The 22,525-nt window shown below is 42.5% G+C and overlaps 2 protein-coding genes across 6 annotated transcripts in view; both read right to left on the bottom strand.

Moving 5' to 3' along the window:
• The window catches only part of XRN1 (5'-3' exoribonuclease 1), a 29,308-nt gene extending 17,024 nt beyond the window's left edge, over positions 1-12,284 (bottom strand). For 3 of the 5 annotated variants that reach the window (XM_050308686.1, XM_050308689.1, XM_050308688.1), the window contains exons 1-17: positions 12,120-12,283; positions 9,867-10,099; positions 8,507-8,604; positions 8,045-8,154; positions 7,842-7,952; positions 7,540-7,622; positions 6,516-6,603; positions 6,216-6,384; positions 5,931-5,998; positions 4,841-4,975; positions 4,162-4,225; positions 3,302-3,407; positions 2,610-2,699; positions 2,305-2,461; positions 1,847-1,966; positions 982-1,151; positions 37-157 (exon numbers count right to left, since the gene is read on the bottom strand). In XM_050308686.1, coding sequence (XP_050164643.1) covers positions 37-157; positions 982-1,151; positions 1,847-1,966; positions 2,305-2,461; positions 2,610-2,699; positions 3,302-3,407; positions 4,162-4,225; positions 4,841-4,975; positions 5,931-5,998; positions 6,216-6,384; positions 6,516-6,603; positions 7,540-7,622; positions 7,842-7,952; positions 8,045-8,154; positions 8,507-8,604; positions 9,867-10,099; positions 12,120-12,194 — 1,998 coding nt within the window. In that variant the 5' untranslated portion in view covers positions 12,195-12,283. Of the gene's footprint in view, positions 1-36; positions 158-981; positions 1,152-1,846; positions 1,967-2,304; positions 2,462-2,609; positions 2,700-3,301; positions 3,408-4,161; positions 4,226-4,840; positions 4,976-5,930; positions 5,999-6,215; positions 6,385-6,515; positions 6,604-7,539; positions 7,623-7,841; positions 7,953-8,044; positions 8,155-8,506; positions 8,605-9,866; positions 10,100-12,119 lie in introns of those variants that run through there. The other 2 variants (XR_007628003.1, XM_050308690.1) reach the window with 2 other exon arrangements.
• Positions 12,285-13,365: 1,081 nt separating this feature from the next.
• The window catches only part of ATR (ATR serine/threonine kinase), a 35,531-nt gene continuing 26,371 nt past the window's right edge, over positions 13,366-22,525 (bottom strand). Inside the window, exons 37-47 of the mRNA XM_050308317.1 lie at positions 22,282-22,379; positions 20,858-21,090; positions 19,974-20,108; positions 19,302-19,502; positions 18,896-19,039; positions 17,989-18,139; positions 16,983-17,139; positions 16,690-16,843; positions 15,622-15,773; positions 15,343-15,448; positions 13,366-13,967 (exon numbers count right to left, since the gene is read on the bottom strand). Of these exons, the coding sequence (XP_050164274.1) occupies positions 13,794-13,967; positions 15,343-15,448; positions 15,622-15,773; positions 16,690-16,843; positions 16,983-17,139; positions 17,989-18,139; positions 18,896-19,039; positions 19,302-19,502; positions 19,974-20,108; positions 20,858-21,090; positions 22,282-22,379 (1,705 nt within the window). The 3' untranslated portion in view covers positions 13,366-13,793. The remainder of the gene's footprint in view (positions 13,968-15,342; positions 15,449-15,621; positions 15,774-16,689; positions 16,844-16,982; positions 17,140-17,988; positions 18,140-18,895; positions 19,040-19,301; positions 19,503-19,973; positions 20,109-20,857; positions 21,091-22,281; positions 22,380-22,525) is intronic.

Raw genomic sequence — 22,525 nt, 5'->3', positions numbered from 1 at the left:
ATACAACTGAAATGTCAGAAGAGAGGTATCTTTTACCTTGTGCTTAATGTGCTTTAAAGTAGGAAATCCACAAAAATACAATGCACTCTTGTTGATTTTAGTTATCTTATTGTGGGTTATTTCTACGTGCCAAGCATCCAGAGGTATTGTTTTATACCTGAAAAATAAGTAGCACAACACTTGCTCGTACAGATTGACCTTCAGCTCTAGAAAAGTTCAATACTCATTTAAATACTCATTAATTGACAAACCCTTTGACTTCCAGCAACTAATTTAAGTTATTTGGAATCTATAGGAAGAATTATAAGAAACCCCCCATGCTATTGCTATGAAGAGACAATTCATTAGAAAAAAGACAAAACTTCACAATACGTGCCAAACTCACTATTTTAAATAATTGTTATTATCAAATTCCAAACTAGCAGTGGTTCCATGTGGGATTAAAGCTATCATTCATCTTCCCAACTCTTCATTCTTCACTGACTGTAATCCAGAACAGCCATTCCTCCTCTATTCTGCTGTAAATCTCACTACTATCAAGCTTATGGTTCATCTCAAAACCTCAGCCTGAGTGAAATAAAGCTGGCTACTTGTAGTGAGAGGAAGGTGAAAAACACCCTTGTGTTCCACTCTCTGCACTGGATCCAAATGCTTACAATTTTTTAAAAATACTCTGGAATTATCATGCTGATAAATCATCACCAGTTATCAGATATTTGTACCAGTTTTTCATCCTCTGTGTCACAGAGGTTTAGTAATTCTGGAGATGGTTCTCAGTGATTTGGCATTGGTTCATCTGTTCTGCACAGTAACATCTGAAGGAACAAACACCTGTACTGTGCCATCCAAAACAAGTAACATCTAATTCAACATTTTACATTGTCCAGTGCAGATGTTGGCACATGCAAGCTTTGGTTAAAATGTTAATAAAAGTATCCCAACTACTTTTAGCCTCCTTGAAACTCGTTCTGCCGGTGTTACCTTGTATGACATCGTTCTATGGCAGGGAATTTCTCAGGCCATGGGGACAGGTACTGAAACTCAGCCTCTTTGTCATACCAGTACATCAGGCAAGGACTGTGAGTGTTCCTTTGCTTCTCTTCCTCTTTCAGGCCCTTGTTACAGGACTCCATGGCCTGCAGCAGCCGTCTCTGCACGTCACAGAAATGACACGTGTGAAACTGGAACACAAATTAGCATGGCCACGTCTACCCTGGCAAAGGGCAGGGGTGCACTTGGGTGGTTCATGTGCTCCTTTCCCAAGTGCAGCCTCACCCTTCGTGTCCCAGCTCCCTGATAAAAACAGGGCAGTCACCATGGAATGGCTTTGGAGAATAAAGATCACCTTTTTGCAAATCTGTTACCTAACACTGTTATCCTATGTGCAAAGGAAAATGCTGACTGTATTCCTCTCCATTAATGCACCCTGTTACTGGTGATTCTTTGAGGAGATTACCTGCAAAAATACACTTTTTTTTTCCTCAAGTGTTTCTTGTATTTTACCTACAAACATTCTGTACTTTTCTATGTATATGGGAATAAAACTCTTTTCCTTAAAGAATCTGAAACTAAATATTTGAATAACTGGTTAAAAACATTAACGAACAACACAAAGTCCCCAGTCCTTACTTAGGACTTCTGTCTCCTGCAGCTGATTTTGCCTGTGGTAACTTCACCTAGACTTACTCTCCAGCCAGCAGACATTTACATCTTTCTGTGATCTTATCAAGTGTAAATCTAAGCTTCCACTTAATTGCTTGTCTAACTGTCTAACTGTTGATTAATTAAGCAAGTCAGCAGATTTGTTATGAAGTTTTTATAGACAGTAGAAGCTGAAAGAACTTACCTCATCAATAAATGGGATTAATACCACAGCTTCCCATTCCTGCTGTTTTCCATTTAGGTCAGTTTTAAAATCAGGTGGATAATATTCTATAATAGGAGAGTCTTGACTAGTCATCAAATGCTAGGAAAATAGAACAGAGACAGTATCAGAGACAATGGAGTACTAACTTTAAGAAGAAACAGAGGAAAGCTAGAGTAAAAAACAATTCAGGGCTGACCAGGAATTCAATAACTAGCTGTCCTAGTCAGAAATTGCTTAGCAAATGCAAAACTTAATTTATTACTACCTTTCCAATGTAGTAAGAATAGTAACAAGTAGAATATTTACCCATACACCTAAAATTTAGAGATATAGAATATAATCAATAAGGCATGCAAAAACGTCAAAGGAGTAAAATAAAATAAAGCAGACAACCAGTAAGCAACAGAGAGATAGTGCAGCTGAATTTTGTATCCTACCTGGTAGCATTTAGGCAGCAGATCTTTGCTAGCTGCTGGAAGCACAGCCAGGAGCTGTTCAAATGGCATGAAAGGTTTCCCCAGTTCAAAGTGGATTTTGAGGTCCCTGATGTTACGAATATCTGACAGGTATGGTGCATAATGATAGGGGTAAAACCTGCAAGGAGAAACCTCCTGAGCTGCTAAATCACAGCACAGCAGTGTTCACAGAGCAGGGCCAAACCAAACCACCCAAATGTTCCCTGCATGCAAGGGGAAACAGCACTCCATCTTTCAGCACTTTCTCCTCTGATGTTTTTCCTTACCAGCTCCATGACTGAACTCCATGGTAGTAATAATGCAAAATCCATTGGATTGCCTGGACATAACATTCAGCTTGATCAGCCAAGAAGTCACTTTAAAGAAAAAGGAAAGATACCAATTTTCACTGGTATACAAAAAGTACTTAGCACCTTGTACATAGAACTGAAAATAGCACATTTTAGAAACCTAATATACCACAATTTTATAGATCCATTTAATCCTAATGGACTTCTCTTTGGTCCTCAAATACCTATCACAGAAATCCTGAGTTGCAGCTCTTGTTGCATTAGGCAAACCCATCACCCCTGCAGCAGCCTTACAAGTGTTTTCTGCTTTCAACACGGAAGAATATTCTGCCTTGTGCCAGAATTCCAGAACGGTTTGGGTTGGAAGGGACATTAAAGATTATCTTGTTCCCTCTGCAGTGGGCAGGGACATCTTCCACCAGACAAGGCTGCTCAGAGCCCCATCCAACTTGGCCTTGCTTCTCTGGGCAACCTGTGCCAGGACCTCACCACCCTCAGGGTAAAGAATTGATTCCTTTTTATCTCATCTAAACCTCCTCTCTTTCAGTCTGAAGCCATTATGCCTTGTCCTGTCACTACATGCTCTTGTAAATAGTCCCTCTAATAGATATTTACAAAGTCTTGTCTTTAGGGTTTGGAAAAAGAGAGAAGAAAAAGTATCCACTTACTCAGAAACGACTTCTACACCCATTTTAGTCATGTAGTAAGTTCTCTTGTATTGCCTAAACTCAGTTTCAAACAGATCATCATCTTCTGGTTCATCTTCCAACACAGCTGAAAAAGAAAGGCGTGAAAAATAAAAGAGAGGGATTAATGTTCATTTCTCTACTACAGTAAGGTTTAAAAGCACTCACTTTTGACTTCCTGAGTTAATTTTATGCTTCAGTTCAAAGCTAGATGTGCTCATACCTTCCTTGCACCAAAAGTAATGTGACACAAACAAAATCTTTTACCCAGAGAAATTCTGGAACTTTCAAGACAGATAGCCCATTTTTTTAGCTCAATTATAAGAGCAGAGAAGATAATATAAGCCATCAGAAAAAAAATCTGATAAAACATTAAAACAGATTTTAAAATTTAACTATGCTCAGTCACACCATCTTATATCATGGAGTACTATTCATATATCTTTGACAATTAATTTCAAAACATGAGCAAAAAATATTTCCTACAAGTGGAATGAGTTTAAAAAAGTAACCACAACCAAAAACCCCAAAGCCATAGAAAAATCTGCTCACTCATCCCCACTGTATCACAAAAAAACCCTAGGCATACAATTGTTAAAACCATAATATTGTTGGAGATTTGCTCATTCATTCCTTTAACTCCTCCCAGAAATCCAGGCATGGGAAGAAGCCCTCAAAAGCTTTAGCCCCACTCTCTCTCTCCAAAGCAGTTCCACTTCCCACCAGCTGACTACAAAAGTCTTGCATTTAGATTAAGGTCATCTCTGACATGAAATTCTTACAGTTCTTCCAAATCATTGGGGATTTTGTTAGATGGATATGGAAAAAAGTTTTGCACTTACTTTTAGGGGTCACTTCATCTTCGTTTTTTTCTAAAGCAGCCAAAGATATAGAATTTTCCTGAGCCTTATAAATTAGTATTTTGAAGAACATAAAAATACAGGTTAATATGCAAAACCCTCATTCAATACCATACAATATGCAACTCAAAATGCCATAATCAAAATGCATAAATACTATTATTATAAAACCCATTTCCTTTGTTGGCAAAGCCCAGCCATGACTGACAATGACTAATTAATTAACTAACACTAATCTAAGATAGCAATTGCACTGGGGTGAGCTGTTTACCCACTCACTGTCAAATAACTGGCCAATACCAAGACCTGCCTGACTCATCCATCAGTGTATCTGGAATGTGTAAAACTTGCAGCGAGCTCTGCACTGAAAGGTAAAACGATAAAGCAGAGCAGATTTGACCTTAACTCACCCAGAAGCACATTTTGCTGCTTTTGAGGAACAGCAAAGCATTAAACCACAGGTTTACAAGACTTCCAACTTCATGAGAACCTGACCTTGACTTAACCATTTCATCACTCCCAACCAGCGATGCATACTGGTTTTACTATCTTTACAATCTCAAAGCAGAGCTTTATGCCATTTAATTTGTCTAAGGTCAAAATATTGACTTGCAAAAAAGGAACATTCTGCTTTCTGAAATCCTGCCTGTGAAATACTCACCTTTTGTTTCTTTTGTTTATTTTTTCTGGCTTCCTCTGCTGAAATACCAGCTGCCTCGTTGAGGTATTTATTGCCCACTTTGCTTTCAAACCATTTTAGGTCTACAAAGACTTCACTGAAGTGTTCACGATCAAACTGTGCAGAAAGATTAAAGTAAGTTTGCCAATATTCGAGGGATGTCAAATTCAGAATGCTAAATCAACAGTGCCTTTTTAATCTGTGCATTAGACTGCATGTAGAGTCATCTGCACGTGAACATTTTGCCCCAGAGCTACAATGGATATGTAACAATATGTAACACACAGCCAAGCCATCACTTATTTAATTCCAGTAAGGCAGCAAAGGGTAATAAAAAGAGTTCAGTAACTGCCACACTTCACTGTCCACTCTAAAAGCAGCACACATAGAGGGGTCTGGTAACACAGCCTCGTGCCACAGACCTAACTCTCACAGCTCTGGCCAAGAACCAGAGGCCAGGGCTGAAAGCAGGGGCAACAGCTGTGTCCCTCCCTCCGGGTTCAGCAGGAGGCTCAGTCCTTTCCACTGTTGGTCTGTACCTTACCTCATCCCCAGGATGCACTGGCACTTCACAGCACTGTCCCTGCACTCCAGTGAGTTCAGCACTGACCCCGCAGAGACACCAATGCTTCACTGCTCTTAACCACTGTCACAAACACCTTCAACAATGCTCCTCCCCAGGACCTTCAGACACGGCTGACCCCCCAGGACACTGCACCAGCAGGGAACAGAGAACATCGCTGCCTGGGGCAAGCTTGGCCTAACACTGTCCCACTGGTCCCCAGAACTGAGGGCCACGACTCTGCTGGGAACCCTCATCTGACCTGCAGATCTAAGAGCTGCTGGCTAAAGCACAGATCAAATGATTCAACCTTTTATACTATGAAAAGATCAGACAACAACTGATTGGATTCCATCTGCTAAATGGTAAACCAGCTGACTGAACCACCTGTAAAACACAGTCATTTAACAGTTCATTACAACTCCAGTATGGTTTATTTTAGGGCACTATACTGAGTTTATATTCCACACACTTCACCATTCCATACAGCGCAATTTCAAAGTTACTTACATCTGACAATCTTGTGAGATATTTCTCAAAACGTTCTAAATTCAGGTGCCCATTTTCATTGATGTAACCTATTGTGAAAATTAAGTATGTTTTTTAAACTAACAACTTAACAATGTTAAAATTTTAATCTTTAAATGCCCCACAGATAATAGAATGCAATCTCGTTGGCTGTCTAAAGAAAGTGTAGTAAATGCTGAACATTCTAACATGGCTAAAAAGGTCAGTCACTATTAAGGCAGGAATGTTAATGCTTCTACTTTGCATAGCTGAAGTTGGTTTTCTTACCTCCCAGTTCTGGCAGGATAGCCATGTATGTTCTGTAAAGGAGCGGCAGTGCATCATGATTTATGTGTAAATGAGGTAGATGAGGAATGAAATCATTTCCTACAAGGAAACCCATTAAGATCCAATCATCTATTATCCTTTCAATATCATATTCAAAGGAAATCTTGTCCTGGGGTGGGGGGGGAAAGAAAAAAAAAAAAAGGAAAAAAAAGAAAAAAACCCAGGAGCATAATTTTTATTAGCATTTTTGCATAAAGACCCCACACATTTTTTTCCAATCTCAGCTCCATTAGAACTTACTTTTACTGGGGAAAATTCATAATCGATGTATTCTCTCATCAGTGATAAGTGCAGCAAATGAAATGTGGTTTCCTCCGGCGCACATGCTCTGTAAATTATTCAAAACACCAAGTTAATTATTTAAAAACACACTTTCAACATTAATATTAATATGAAGCCCAAGGTTACCTAAACCCAAGAATTTTTACTAGGATTGTATCCTCACAGAAGAACTAACGTACAAACACTTCCTTGAATCTGTTTTAGGATTAATCTGGTTTGGTCTCTAAAGTTTGCAGTGGAATCTCCTAAACAGCAGCTGTGGCTGTGCGGGCACAGCTACCTTGGACACAGCAGGGCAGCTCTGGGGAGTTCCTGCTGCAGGAACCATTTCCTGAGGACTATCCCATTGTTCTAAGAAGGGACAAACCAATCGAACCTTGCACCAGGCCCAGCAAGTTTTAAGGTATCTTCAAACCAGTGTGAGTAAACACAGAGTACACAGATTCCCATCTGAACTGGCTGGGTTACTCCTGCAGTCATCTGAAATGCTTGTAAGAACAGGATATGCTCCATGTGCATTATTTAGTGGCTTCAATGTAGCACTAAAAGAACAACAAACCTGCCATTTGCCCGTGCCATACAGTCGCCAGCACTTCAGTAATTATTCTAGTAACTTCTTTACAAGCACAAAAGCTCAGAGGTATGTATACATTTTAAAAAATCAGTATCTGCACAGGGCAGCTGTGGAAACAATGTCACTGCAGCCTGGCTTGCCCATTAATAGTAAGAAGAAAACAGTGTAGCACACCAAAGGACTTTTTTACCAGCTGTTCTGACAGCATACATTTCGTCACGCAAATTAACCTAAATGCACAATTTAACAAGTTGACTTCTTTAATTTCATGACTTTTCTAACTTGATTAATTTAGTATGCAATAACAAAAAACCCAAACTACCAAACACAAACCTGTTTTAGTCACCCAGTATGTTTCGGATTTAATTTCATCACATATAAAATAAGAGTAAAGTTAAATGACTTCACCTTTGAGCCTTTTTACCACCAAATCTGACTTCTTCTCTTAGGAGTGCAAAGTGAGCCTCGTGAGTTGTTAATCCCAGCATTATCTATAGCAGAGAGAGATTAGAAAGGTCTTACTTCACCATTTTTCAAACGTTTGAAGCAGCATAAAGAAATGCTGATGTCGTGTTTCATGACAAATTCAGAAGTTTGCAGCAATGCAGCATTACATGCTTTGTTTAATAACATTTTAGCAGCCTGTGATCTTAGGAAGATATCACAGATGTGACAGACTCTGCTGTCTGTGGTACCTGAATGGCACTCACCAAATCAGCGTCCAAGCCGTAGAGACAGTGCCTTGTGTTGGGATCGTGGTGAGGCTTCGCTTTTTCTGATCGGATGAACTCCATAATTTTATGCTCCCCTTCCCCCGGGGTCTGGACAAAACAAAACAAGCACAAAAAGAAATTTAGCAGCAAGTATTTGCTATAAAATATTTATTTAAAATAAAATAGCAATAAAATACAACCTCATGGCCTGACAAGTAGACTGTTATTCCTTGCCAGGATTTGTCTGTGGAAATCTTCATATTTACAAAATATTTAAGATGCTCATTCAATCTGGCCATGAATTCAGTTCCTGAAAACAGAAATCTAAGTTAAAAACAAAGATTTTCACTAGTTTGCATGTACATATTAGACATACTAATGAAAAAAAAACCACAAAAGAACAAATAAAAATTCTGCCAGAGATGAAAGGGATAACTGTTTTTTTCTTCCTAAGACATTTCACTTTTTACATAATAATCTAAAACATTTTTAGAATGAGACCATATTACAGCCCTACTGAGTTACTAAAACTTCTGTTCTCAACTTAAGCCTTCACTGATTCTGTCTTAAAAGGCCCTAAAGACAGAAAAATAGTACCAAAATATGGATGCAAAACCATAAATCTAAACACTTAAATTTAAATAACTGACAAACTATCTTACCTGGTGTAATACAGTTGGAGTCAAACCTGGCTTCTGTAGGGAGAGTTTCTCCCTTTTCTAATGCCTTTTTTATTTTCTCCTCTGCCTCTTTTGCTGATCTAAAACAAAATTGGGTTGGAGAGAGAGCAGAGAAAGAATCATCTTATTCAAGCATTAATATCCTAAGCACAGTTTTACTAAATAAATATAGTTGATTTTTTAGAGCACTAAAACAAAAAGGAAGAGAAATTTATCTCCTGAATAGTTTGAATTTGTTTCAAATCCAATGAAGAAGCCTTAAAAACAGCTTTTTCCTCCTAGTAGTGATGATAAGCTGTCACTACTCAGGTGCAGGTAATATTTACATGATCATACAATGGCTGATCACCAGGACTGTTGAAACAGCAGGTGGGATCCAAACACCTGCAAATGCTATCCCAGAAAATTAAGGTAACACAGTGAAACAAAGAAGCAGGTTTGGAATACCAAAGGAGTCAGAGGAGTGAACAATTTCTCATCATCAGTAACAGAGAAACTAAAAAAAATCCCTCCCTTTCCTGGCCAAGGATTTCATACCCATTGAACCAGAAACAGAGGAATCACCTCGTTCTTGAATTTTTGTCCTTCTCTCAATTCTGCTAAAATTTTCTATTTAGAACCTTTTTAATCTCTATTTCCTCTCAACCTCCTTTCTTAAAGGAAAAAAAAGCTCATTAAAAAAAAAAAAAACCCACAAGAAAGTCCAACTGCTTGCAAATATTTTCTCTCATCCCTTCCCCCATTTTGTTTGTGTTGTGTTTCCCTCCCCAAGCTCCGTGCTGTCTGACCACCACTGGCTTCTCTTCCCTTACAGCAACCTTGAAAAAAGCTTCCAAATCTCCCAAAGCATTACTGTAATTCCTAACACCGGGAATCTGCTTGCAGCTCTGTATCTGGGGTATGGACCTTGGGAACTGGGATCAACAGGAAATCAGAGGTTCGTTCGAAACTTGATTTCTTCCGAGGCTGTCCAAGGACGCTCCGTTACAGCCACCAAAAGGCACACCCAGAACCAGCATTCACAAATATCAAAGACACTCCCAGCTCATGAAGCCAGTGGAAGCATCTGCAAGAGCTCCACCGCAGACTTCTTCCACAGGAAATTTTGTAAGAAAAAGCTCCACATACACAGAGAAAAGTTTAAGTGACAAGCAAACTTTCCTTTTTGGAATCCTGATTTTAACTTTTTTACAGGTAGTAACTCTCATTTAACTACAGATTAAAACCACTGTCAAAGGCACTACCAGTCAATCTATTCTACTCTTTATAGCATATATTTAAGTAAGTAGGGTTTTTTTAGTGTTTACTTTCCTCAAGACAGAGTCAGAACTCATCTCCTTACCTAAAACGTCTCCCACGCTGCTGATTCATTTTTGCTCTTGGAGCTACTCCATCAACTGCCATGAAGAAAACCTTCCTGGGCTTAATAATGCGAAACAGTACTTCCAAATAGTGGAAGATATTGGCAAAAATCTTATCTTCTGAGATCCTGAAGTGGACATCATCATCGTTCGGGTGTGAACACTGATGGATAATGCCATTCATGTCCAGGTACAAGTTGTCAAATTCTGGAATCTGCAAAAGCCACGGTGAGTCCCCAGCTGTGAAGCTGCAGCGCTGCAGTCACTGCCCGAGGCACAGCTGAGAGCAAGGGACCCTGGAAATGAGCTGAGGGGGGAAAACCCCCCTGGAACCTGCTGCTCACCAGGGGGCTAAGGAAGAACAGCTGCTCTGCTGATGGGTTTGCCTGCACATGCAACCTGTTAGAATGACTTTTCTCAGGGAGCAAAGTCAGCTGAACGGGTTCCTACCCTATCCTGGCTGTTTCTGGAACCTCAGGACTTTCATCTCTGTGCTTGGTCAATCTTATACATACATTGTAAAAGGGAAAAGCAAACAAAAATCTCTCTTTTGAGAAAGATTTTTTTTTATCTTTTATAACCACACACACTTGACTGATTCAATCTTCCTTAACTGCACTACAAACAACAAAAACTACAGAAGTGAGGATGCAATTTCCAGCAGCATTTCCAAAGCAAAGCCAGCTTAAGAATCTTTAGGTTCTCCCACTTGGACAGTTCCTCCCCTGCCCACTGCAAGCTGCCTGTTAGCTGTGCTCTGAGCCACCTGGGAGTCTGGAGAGAGGCTACGACCACCAAAAGCAGCAGAGCTAGCAGTGATGACTATCAATTTCTTTCTCACACTTTCCAAACTTGTTTTTTTTCTTTCTAGTTCTCTGTTCCTCTAACAGCCCTATCTGCAGCAGCCACACTTTCTTTTAAAGGAATAAAAACTTCCCAAATGTACACAAGCAAACACTGTTAAACATATGAACTATCTTTCTGTCACCAAACCCCACCAAACATGCACAAGAGCAATTTGCAATGAACAAATCTATTCTTTAATCCAGCAATATGACTGTTCATAGAAATCCTGCCCTCATTACAACTGTACCTCCTGCTGCAACACCCTGGTTAAAGCAGACACTGCTGCTTCAGCTTGCCACAGCTCTTCAGCACAAGCTTAAAGATTCCACGGCTGCAGTGAGCAGCCCAGGCTCTCAGCAAACAGCAGGAAAGCCAGCACACACCGCTGCCCCTGGCTACACGCAGAGCAGGACCAAGCAAAGCATCAGCAAAGACCTGAGCTTTGAGAACTGCTTTGAGACCAGCAGGAAGGGTCACACATCCAGGTTTGGAATCACCTGAACCTGGCATCTTAGTCACACTGATACAACAGCTGTTTAATCTTTAAAAATCGGGGCTGTTTAGGGAAAATGTACAAACAATGCCCTCTCAGAACATCCTTACTCAGACTATAAAACCACACCACTAACACCGCCTGGAAATAATAAAGAGCTTGTACCTAACAGGTACCAAACGCGGCCTCTCTGAAAACAAGACTTTTTTGCCCTACTGTTAAAAGCATCATTTACCACTGTCTTTTTCCAGGCTTGAACATACTTCCCAAATTTGCTGCTGACACAAACAGCCCGACGCAGGTGACAACAAGGAAACGCAACAGGGCTGTGAAACCCGCCCCTCGTCATTACTGCGCCGTCCTTCGGCAGCAGCCGCAACTTTTCTGAGCACAACAACGAGCAAACTCCAACGCGGGCTCCCCGCGGGACAGCACGGCGGGGCTACCGACGGGGAGCCGGACCCGGGGAGCGAGCCGGGCATCGCCACACGACAGGGGAGCGCCGGGGCTGGGCATTCCCTGCGGGACCGGCGCGGTTTGGGTCCGGGACCGCTGGAAACATCGCCGGCCGTGCCGAGGGGCGCGAGTGCCGCCTGCCCGGCCCCGGGCGGCGCTGCCCCAGCGGAGGGCTCGGCCCGCACAGCCGGGCCGGCCGGAGACACCCACCCACCCACCCACCGCGGCCCCTCCCCAGTGACCGCCCGGCACTTCGGGCCGCCCCGAGCCGCGGCCGCCCCGGCTGCGGGCGAGCCGGCCGGGCTCGGGCTCAGCCCCGCAGGGCCGGCCGCGGACAGGCCCGGGCGCTCGTCCCGCTCCCTCGCCCCGCCGAGGGGCCTCCCGGGACCCCTCGGGGACGGGCCCCTCGCCAGGCACCGGCGCTCGGCCCGCAGCTCACCTGGTGCTCCTTCAGCACCTGGCTGAGGCAGGGGTAGCGCTCCGAGATCCACCGGTAGAACTTGGGGACCCCCATGGCCGCGGGCCCCTCAGCCCCGCCGGAACCAAACACGGCGGGCCGCGCTCCGCCCTCCTTCCGGCGCGCCGCGCTGACAGCGGCCCGACCCCGCCGCTCCCGGGCGGGCCCGCCCGGCGACACCGCCCCTCGGACACGTCAGCCACAGCGGGGCGGGGGCAGCGCCCAACCCGCACACCGAACTCACCGCCACCCCCTCACACCGAACCCGCCCCCGGCCCTCCCCTCACACCGAACTCACCGCCCGCCCTCACACCGAACTCACCGCCCGCCCCTCACACCGAACCTGCCCTGCACACCGAACCTGCCCTCACCCCGAACCCGCCCCCGGCCCGCCCTCACACCGAACTCACCGCCCGCCCTCACCGAACCTGCCCTCACACCGAACCTGCCGCCTCACACCGAACCGCCCTGCCCTCACACCGAACTCACCGCCCGCCTCACCCGAACCTGCCCTCACCCCGAACCTGCCCTCACCCGAACCCGCCCCGGCCGCCTCACCGAACCGCCCGGCCCCTCACGAACCTGCCTCACACCGAACCGCCTGCCCTCACCGAACCCGCCCCGGCTCTCCCGCCCCCTCCGCGGCCCCTCAGCGGAGCCCCGCTGGCAGTGCGTGGCTGGGCAGGTGGCTCGGCAGCTCCCCGGGCAGGTCTGTGCGCTCCGATAAGCCGATAAAACCTGGGAAAAGTGACAGAACCCCAGTACGCACACACCACACCAGAAAAGGCCGGAGTATGTTCCAGAGATTTTACGCTGAAAAATCTCCACGTTTACGGAACAACAGCAACAGAGTTTAGAAGACCACCCGCTGGATTCACAGACGAACCAACCAACCCACTATAACCAGCTGCAAACCCATTATTTACATTTACTCCCCCAGTCTCTGGACTTCAGCTGAACAGAACTGAAACTGGAGTCCCACTCCACAGCAGGAAGCCTGTGATCAAAACCCCATAGAACTGTCTCAGAATAGCCAAACAACACTGTACAGAAATTCTAACAATAGCCTATGTAGGGTAAAAGAGTATAATTTTTCCCCGTCTCCCCCCACATTTCCCTTCGTGCCTAGAGAAACAAAACCAAAATTCAAGGTCTGCTGCTGGAAAGAAATGCTAATTATTTTTACAAAGCCCTTGTGAATATGAGCGGAAAAAGCTCAAAGAACCACTTTACATCATATCAGTATTAAACTTTAATGTCATATTTTCTAATCTACAAGTAAGCTGAATGAGAAAAAAAAATCTTTACAAAAATATACAGTACTTTATAGAGTGCATCCTTCAACATCGCGAAAACCTTTTATATAGACAGAATAAGACACTTGCAGGAGGTTTGCACAGTCTAGTTTTTAAGCCCTTCTTTTGTGCTGCCTTCTACAGTCTATAAAACATAAGTCCTAACACTTTACACATCTGTCAGTGCGTTCGTGTCATCCTGGCAAGAGCACTGTACATTTGACACAGATTTCAGACAACCACAAGACTGTTCTGCTGCTCACAGAAATCAGCAGAAGCAGCCAGGTCTCACTGATCAGACCTTCCCAACAATATTACAGCTCATCCCTCGTGAATGGTGTTGTTCCAAAGGGAACAAACCTCACATATATGGAGCCCAGCCCATGTACATCTGGCACAGCAGGTTGTCATCACTTGCTTCTTGAATGAGGTAATGGACGTGTCCTTCAATAGATAAAGGTAATCCCTTTATTCTGTTTCTAGTCTTAATGACTCCTTGCAACCGCTGTTCTATATCAAGGACATGAGTTTTAGCCTGGAAAAAAAGGAAAAAAAAATGATATTGCTACTATCCATGAACTTCCACTTCTTAAAATAATAGAAGTATTTGTTAGAAGGTGTTTGAAATTGTATTTTAATTTAATACCAAACCCCAAATGTCTATACCAGATATACTGTAAATAAAGGCTGCTTGCTTTTAAAAACAATTCTTAAAATGTATATATTATTGCTCAACTTAGACCTTTTGCCTTACATTTCTACAGATAAAAGTAACCAGAGAGACTGAAAGAGCTATACCAATATATTTGAGAACGGTAGAAAGCTTTGTTTCATAAAATTACTTTCAAAGAAATGCAACGTTTTCCTAGCCTGGTTCTTGGAATTCTGGATAAAATTTAAGTCTGGAAAATTTAGGCATAAAAAAGACGAGCAACTGAAATTGCAGCAGTCTAATTATAGGGGCTGTGCTGAGCATCTCCAAATGAGCTGTTCTGAGGCCCAGCAGAGCAGCCACTTCACACCAGCTCCACTCACACATTTGCTTGTAAAGCCCAAGCACAACATTGGCACCTCTCCAGAGAAAGCAGTTAATTTATACAGCTCTGTGGGTGGTCTTGTGACTAACAGAGAGGTTATGCAGACACAGCCTGCGTAGTAACTGTTTGAGAACTGGGAGATTTTCTGGGCTGAAATGGCTCAGCTGAGTTCTCTGTTGTAACACAGCTTCAGTACTGCACTTTGTCCTTATCTAAGTTGCTGTGTTTGTCAGTGCTCCCTAAGTATTATCTACTATTACACATTTATTGTCATTACGTTGTCCTTAAAAAAAAAGAGACCTATCAGAAAATTTGCAAAGAGGAAAGATAATAAATACTACAGGCTATGCAAGCTACATTTTGGATGAATAAGATGGAGGAGTACATATGAAATCCGAATTTTAATCAAGTAATCCTTGACAGGTAACAAGGCAAGTATTTATTCAATAATAAACTTCCACTCAGGAAAAGCACAAAAACACACATGGAAAGGACTCCAGGTGTTACCACCACTGTACATCTGGAGGACTCCTCACAGAGCGAGGAGCAAGATCCATCGCTTCTGCTGATGTCGTCCTTGATTTCATAACATTAATAAGAGAATTGCAGGCTTGCTTGTTTGGTTCTTTAGTAGATTTTCTATCAGTAAAACATTTATTAGTACATTCCCTATCAGTAAAAAAATCAGTCTCTTTCCCTATCAGATGAAAAATTATGAACATGAAGGCAATAAAGAATGACCAAACAGAGAAATTTTTAAATCGAAGAAAAAAAAGACAGTTAAGGTTTCAGTTAGAAAATATGTAACTCATATATAACCAAAATGGACATTTGATATTTGCATACCTCAGGTTATGCTTGTTTCAAACTAACCTTTTCATTGACAACTTCTCCAGTTTCGTTCACCTGGGCTCTTGTGTTCCCTTTAACAGGTTTACTCCATTCCACGAGAGGATCATGGAGAAAAGTCTTTAAGACACTAAAGAAATTGAAAATAAAAATTAAGAATGAGACATATGAATACATATTTAACTGCATGTCACAGTGAGACTGAGCTGCACGATGGGCAGCCGCTGGAACTGGCAGCAGTTCCTGTGGCCCTTGTTTGGACCACAGGCGATTTTAGGATTTGTAGTAAAAGCACTTGCCCACCTCATCAGGGGCTCCCTCTGGTCCCGCATGAGCCTCATGGTGACTTCACAGGCTCTTCGGAACAGCCCTTCTGTCCCCATGGGGCCCATTCCATTGACCATGTTGTGAGTGAGGCGGAAGGGGACGATTTCTGGCACTTCAAAAGTTTCTCCCTGTGTGTTGATACAAAAGGGCACACCTGAAGTGCTGTGAGCATTGTTAATGCAGGGAGGAACATCTGCACTGGGCTTTTCCCCCCATCTTTGGCAGTTTGCTGGCTGACACAGTCCTGCTCAGCTGCTGGGGGGAAATCACAGTGGATAAAGGACACCAGTGTCCTTCCATGTTTTAACACACTAATACAGGGTATAAAATTTTGTTCTTAAATGTATATTGCTGCTATGTAGTCTCGTGCAAAATGCTAATTTTTTTCATAATGTGCAAGTTGCAAAAAACATTTTTTTTTAATTAAGTGTTATATAGGACAATTTAGACTTTTTAAAAAGAAAGTAAGGGAAATAACCTAACAATATCTGTGCCTCACTTGACTGCATTAAACAATATTTCTACCTCACTTACCTAAAAAGGCCACATGTCCCACACCAAAAGCATCTTTCAACTGAAACACCAAAACTCCAAATCCCACTCTGCCCACAATTTCTGTTGTTTACTTTTACAGAACCATTCGAATTTTTGTGCTGTATTTGTGTGAGAAAGAAAGAGGAACTCTCCACAGCAGCAGAATTCTGAACGTAGCAATTACAGTTTTGTTTGGAAGGTGATAGCGGAGAGCAGAGAATCACAAAACATAAACAGTCTAGATTTGGGGCTGTTTCAGTGTATCCACATCAGGTCATTGACAGTGGCTAAATCAAGAAGCTGGCTTTCATTAAATGCAGCACACAGAATGATCATACAACACCCTACATATGCCAGGCTGTTGGTTGGCTACAAGAAGAGACAAAGCGAGAGACAGAACACAACGGGTATGTTAAAGTAAAATAACGTGGGAAAATCCCAAGGCAGTAGAAGCTGAGAACTCCCATGCACATCAAACAAGGAGCAAGCTGAGTGAGGGGCACTGCTCACCTTGTTGAAGAGGCAGTTGAAGTCCACGTGCACGCACTCCCCGGTCAGGGAGTCGAAGAGGATGTTCTCTCCGTGCCGGTCCCCCAGCCCCAGGATGTATCCCACCATGGACATGACGGCCACCGAGCGGCAGTAGGCGGACCTGCTGTTGTACCTGCGGGGACAGGGACTGGCAATGTCGAGGGCGCTCCCTCGGCTTCTCCATCAGCACGGTTAATGCTTCGTCAGCATGGTTAATGCTTCGGGAAACACACACGGGGTGTTCCTGAGCCAGCCCTGCCCCAGTCACTCACCAGGAAGTGGGATCGGGAAACGTCCTGAGGAACCATTCATGGAAGAGAGGAGGGTGGCGAGGCAGAAGAACTTCTTTGAACATTTTCAGCTTTTCAGGCAGAGGGGCTGACTTGGGAAGCATGTGCTGCCGCAGCTCTTTCCCAGTCATGTAGATCCCTGCAACACACCTCCTCAGTCAGGCAAAAGGAACCCCCAGACATAAAGCCTTTTAGGTACCATCACAGTATGGTAACTCAGAGAAAAGAAATATTTCCATAAAGTTGAAATAAATGAAAAATAACCCCTAGCACGTGTTGGTTATGGGGTACTGGAAAGTAAATTAAAAACCTCATTATGTTAACTGACAGAGAAGACCTGGCAAATAAGCCACCACAAGGTAGAGTGAGGGAGGGGAACAGACAAACAGAAAAAAAACCCTCATTATATTCATTCACATTTGGAGTTTGAAACTCCCAGAATATCTGCATACACACACATAATGTGCAAAAATTTTCCCCAAAATTTTATTACACTGATCAGAAATCTGTTGCTTTTTAAACGAGAAATTAAAAAAAAAAATCTGATCTTTTCTTAGGAAAGTTGCTGTACTCTGAACCTCGATTCAATTATATATTACCTAAATTATCTCCCACAAATGTAACAGAAATGAAAAATAACAGATCAAATCTAAAGCAAAAGTCTACAGTCTGCTCTGTTATGTATGTCTGTGCTGCACACACATCCCTGTGCTGCTGGCACTGCTGCTGAAACAATTTACATCATCTTCTTACAAGAAAGTATTAAGATGTCTGTGTTATCAGTTCTTGTGAGGAACTTCATTACAAGCACCAATTCTCTTCCATTGAAAGGTCTCCCACACATATGAATAATAATAAACTGCAGATAGTTAAAAATACACGTGACTGCACCGTCCTAGAATTTAGCTTGATTCTAATCCACTTGTTAAGATACAAGCCTTTAAAAATACCAAAAAGCTGTGACTGTAGTCTAACATCTTTGGTGTACCTTTCTCCTTGTAGAGCTTGATGAGGATGTTCCTCAGCCCAGCAGTGTTGTTCACCCACTCGATGATGCCGCACTCGTCGTTCAGCGGGATCACCGCGTACGTGCGGATGTGGAGCTCCCGCCGGCGGGACTCGGCGTCTTTCCTCAAGCACTGCTCCCAGGAGAGACATGAGATCACAGAGAACACAGAGAGATCAAAATGGATCAGCAGCATTTACCCTTCTGGGTTTTTAACTATTTTCCAATCACACAATCTAGAATTTACAATTCCAAGCTCACAGTCTGCAGCAGGTCAGACACAAGCACACTGCGGAGCTGCTCTCCAAGGGAAATTAAAGAGAAGAGGAGTCTGCAGTAACAGGGTCAAACTGCCTAACTTGTACATGCTCAACACCTTGAAAAGCAGTATTTGAAATAAGCCTTTTAGTGTTTCAGAGATGCTACCATTTGCTTTAACCTCACAGAAAACATGGTCCCTTAGCCTGAATCACACTGCTGAGAAGTAAAATAGAACCAAAATAGGAAGTATGGCAACACCGTTAGTATGGACAGATTATTTTACCTGTTTTTTATAAAATATATTACAAAACACTAAATAAGTAATATTAAGCATGAAAGCAGAAAGTTTGCAGGTATTTAGGCACTGCAAATAACTTTTCCTGCTTATTTGTGCTTGAATAGGCAACTGTTTTGGCAAAATGTTATATTTTGCTATTGTTTTCACAAGTCTGTAAGAAGTTATACATTCTCAATTGCTACTGATTTCTGCTGAAGTAAAATATTTTACACCAGTTTACTTTTCTTCCAGTGAGCTTTATCTCAGGGTAAGTTGGCTCTTTGATTAGACAGTTCAGTGCTCTGTCCTGGTCAGTAAGTGTGATGCATCTGATTGTCTCACTCGTCAAACCTTGTTAATAAGGGAGTTGAATTCCATGAGCCGACAGTCCTTCCTCAGATCATCTTTAGGCTTACACATCATAATGTAAGATTTCCCATCTGAACCTTTCAAGGTGATCTTTTTTGGCTTTTGAAGCGAGGCAAGAATTTCCACCTAGAGAAAAATCAAGTCCTTAATTACCATCCGTACCAGATTATCCAAAGTTAAGTGTGTAACTGCAATAAACCACTGCAACCAGTCACATCAGCACAGTCACCTCAGCCCACCTGCCCCACACTGCTGTGAAGAAGCCAATCAGTTCCCACCCAATTAATTGTGGAATTTCCTACCCACTCCTCCATTTCTAGAGAACTGAAATATATTTGCAGCTCCCTTTGCCATGACATCAAAAGCCAGGTTCCCATTAGAGCCTTACCGTGTCATCAAAGCCTGCAATGTAGGCCCAGCACCCAGGGAAAGGGTCATGGTTCGAGTGCGTGCCAGGAGTCGAAGGAAGAGTTGGTATCATGACAGATTGTAAGGGAATGAGAATTTCACTAAATGTGGGCTCTTCTACTAATCTTTTCAGTGCTTTGAAATGAATATTCATGCTTAACGTTGAGCTGTTCCCATCAACCTCGAGAAAAAGGTGATCAAAGTTAACAATAACCCTTAACAAACACTTAAAAGAATACTGCTACTACACATTAACTGATAAACAGAACAGAGTAACAAATGCTTATGGTAATAAGAAAAACAGCAAGTCACATTTCAAATAAATAATCAAAAAGTAAATAGATGTGGCCATTATGGCAGACATTTTTCCCTTTCAATGTAAACACAGAATAATGAAAGAGTTTATTTAGTTTTACCTTTATTATTAAGACAATTTATTCATAAAAGCCCAACCAGCCTATTTTTACAGTAAAACTTTGTGAAAGTTACTGGGTATGAATTATATGTGAAAGTACAAACCAATGTAAAGCCCATGCACTGTGAAACGTTCCATCACGTGCTGAAAGGATTTACAATGAAAGCCATCTGAAGAAGTGTTTGCTGTTTGAATAAACTTATCATTACATGCAGGAATTTGTTTATTTTAAAGTACCGGTTTGTTGCACAGTTCTAACAGCCTGTCTGTGAGGCGGGTGGCATCTCCAATGAATTTCCCCAAAGATTCCTTCATGTGAATAGCTCTGTTTAGAATCTCCTTGCATCTATTGACACGCATTGGATAAGAGGACTGAAAAAAAAAAAGAAAGTTCCAATTGAATAAACAGTCAAATGGATTGAAAAATCCCCTCTCCCCCAGTAATTAATATTCCTTCCTCTACTCACTGCTTGTCATATTTAATATCTGGAGAAGGATGTGCTCCAATTGACAAGCTAAAGTGGAATGGTTGGGGTGTGTGTGGAGGGATTGTTCTCTCTGAAACCATTCCTGTGAGTCCCCCACCATACAGGCCAATATTGCAGAATATGCCAGTGTATCCTGAACACCATTTCACCAGCCTTGAAGGAATAGTATGCACTGTGCTTGGGAATGAATCATCCAGTTTGCTTGGGAATGACCTTACTGCCAGGTCATTATTTGGATTAGGTAGTACATCTAAGGTATCTTAATCAAGGAACAGAGTTGATTACTTGATTATAAAACTCAAAGTACTATTACACAGTTATTAAAAGCAATAAAATCTGTTGCCCATAACTACACAATTCATCACCTGTTTATTATTCAAATTTCCTTTCCTAATACATCACACAAGCTCAGATGCCTCTTAGCATTCTAATTTGGCACATTTAAACTGCAACATCTGAATTCAGACTGCAATAAAATATTTTGCAGTGATGGTATCAACATCCTCTTCCACAGCACTGTATCACAACTACTGAAACTCCCAATTCCTTATCATCTGAAACAGGTTATATTTCCATTTCTCTCTGCTGAAAAGAGTTCTGTTAATGAAGGTGCAGCTGTGCAGAGCAAGGTACCTTGGACACAGCAGTCATCATCCACATGGCTTGCTGGGGATAGGCTAAGAACACTTTGGCAACAATCACCATCAGAACTGCAAAGACCTCATCGTGGGAGTGGCAGATGCGGGAGATGAGCTGAGAGAAGGCTGTCAGGAACTGGTAAGGTGCCAGGTGGTTTGTGTGCTCTGTGATCACCTTGTTGATCTTGGCCAGATCGTGCTTCATTTGAACGCGTTCTGATCGACTGGCTGGAAAATGAAAGGACAACCTCACTGCCTGACTGGCTGGAAAATGAAAGGACAACCTCACTGCCCGACTGGCTGGAAAATGAAAGGACAACCTCACTGCCCGACTGGCTGGAAAGTGAAAGGACAACCTCACTGCCCGACTGGCTGGAAAGTGAAAGGACAACCTCACTGCCCGTGGTCCTCGTCTGCCCCCCTGGAAATGTGAAGACATTTAAATCAAGGCTGCAAAGTTCTCTTTAACACAGCATACAGTGACTGAATATGCCATTTAACTACCCAGGATGACAGGAAATCATCAAGCACAGAACACGGGACAGGCAGTATCAGAAAAGCTCTCATTACACTCCTAAAATTACTACTCTAAAATGGTAAAGAAGGAACAAAAGCCACTCCGTGCATTTGCCTGATAAAAGGATCCCAATGTTCTTTAGTGGAGAGGAAATGAAGTCTTTCCAGGGGGTGAAAGGAGCACATCTGCTCCCATCTCCAGCCCTGCCTCTGAGGATCCAGCACGAGTTGCACATCCCAGGAGCACGGTTTGATGTGGCTGCAGCCAAGCACAGCTGACACAACTGTGCACAACGGGGTCAGGATCAAGGACACAACTGCCCACACCACTGCAGGGCTGCAGGCAATGGTGCCATTTTCATCTGTACAAAAACCTCCCCGCCCAGATGCACCTCTCGTGTCAGCTCCACGCGCTTTCCTGCTGCTGACAACACGAGCTCTTTTCCCCCCTCATTCTGGTAAAACCAGGGGGACAATTTCAGTAAAATTCCTTCAAAAACTGAACCAAAACAAATGGGAAAAAGCCCCAAAGGCCAGCACTTTACTGTAATAAGTGTATATAATTACAACACCCATCACTCAAGAGGCAACCTAGGAGAGGTGACCAGTGATATGTAAGGATTTTCCCTAAATCTGTTTAATGACTTCAGTTTCCAAGAAACAATGACATCTCATTATATTATATTTTTATAAAAAGTACTGCAGAATTTAATTAAAATAATTAATACTCTCCTGAGTATTAACATCCTGTAATTTAAAAGAATAGCACTGCTTTCTTGCTTCCACATAATCTCAGGCAGTAAGTCCAAACAAAGAACTGTAAATACACTTCAGTGCTCTATCAATCACATATTCAAAAGAATGAACATACACAGGAACTGTGTATGGGGATAAATGTTTTACCTTTATCACATTCATATGCTTTTGCCCCAAAGTCCAGCCATAAAGACAACATCCTTGGCATTGACTGGTAGATGAATTGGTTTCCATACTGCAGAGACCTGTGATTACATCAAAGGCTGTTAATGATGTATATTGGAAGCAACACAGATTTTACATCCTCAATCCTTTCACTTCCATTCTGAACTTCAGAAATGTGCATCAGCATTTTAATGCAACAACCAAAAATTACAAATATACAAAGGTT

The sequence above is a fragment of the Myiozetetes cayanensis genome, unplaced genomic scaffold (assembly GCF_022539395.1).
Source record: "Myiozetetes cayanensis isolate MyiCay16 unplaced genomic scaffold, myiCay2020 scf13, whole genome shotgun sequence".
NCBI classification, from domain to species: Eukaryota; Metazoa; Chordata; class Aves; order Passeriformes; family Tyrannidae; genus Myiozetetes; species Myiozetetes cayanensis.
This window is presented reverse-complemented; position numbering and strand designations above follow the sequence as displayed.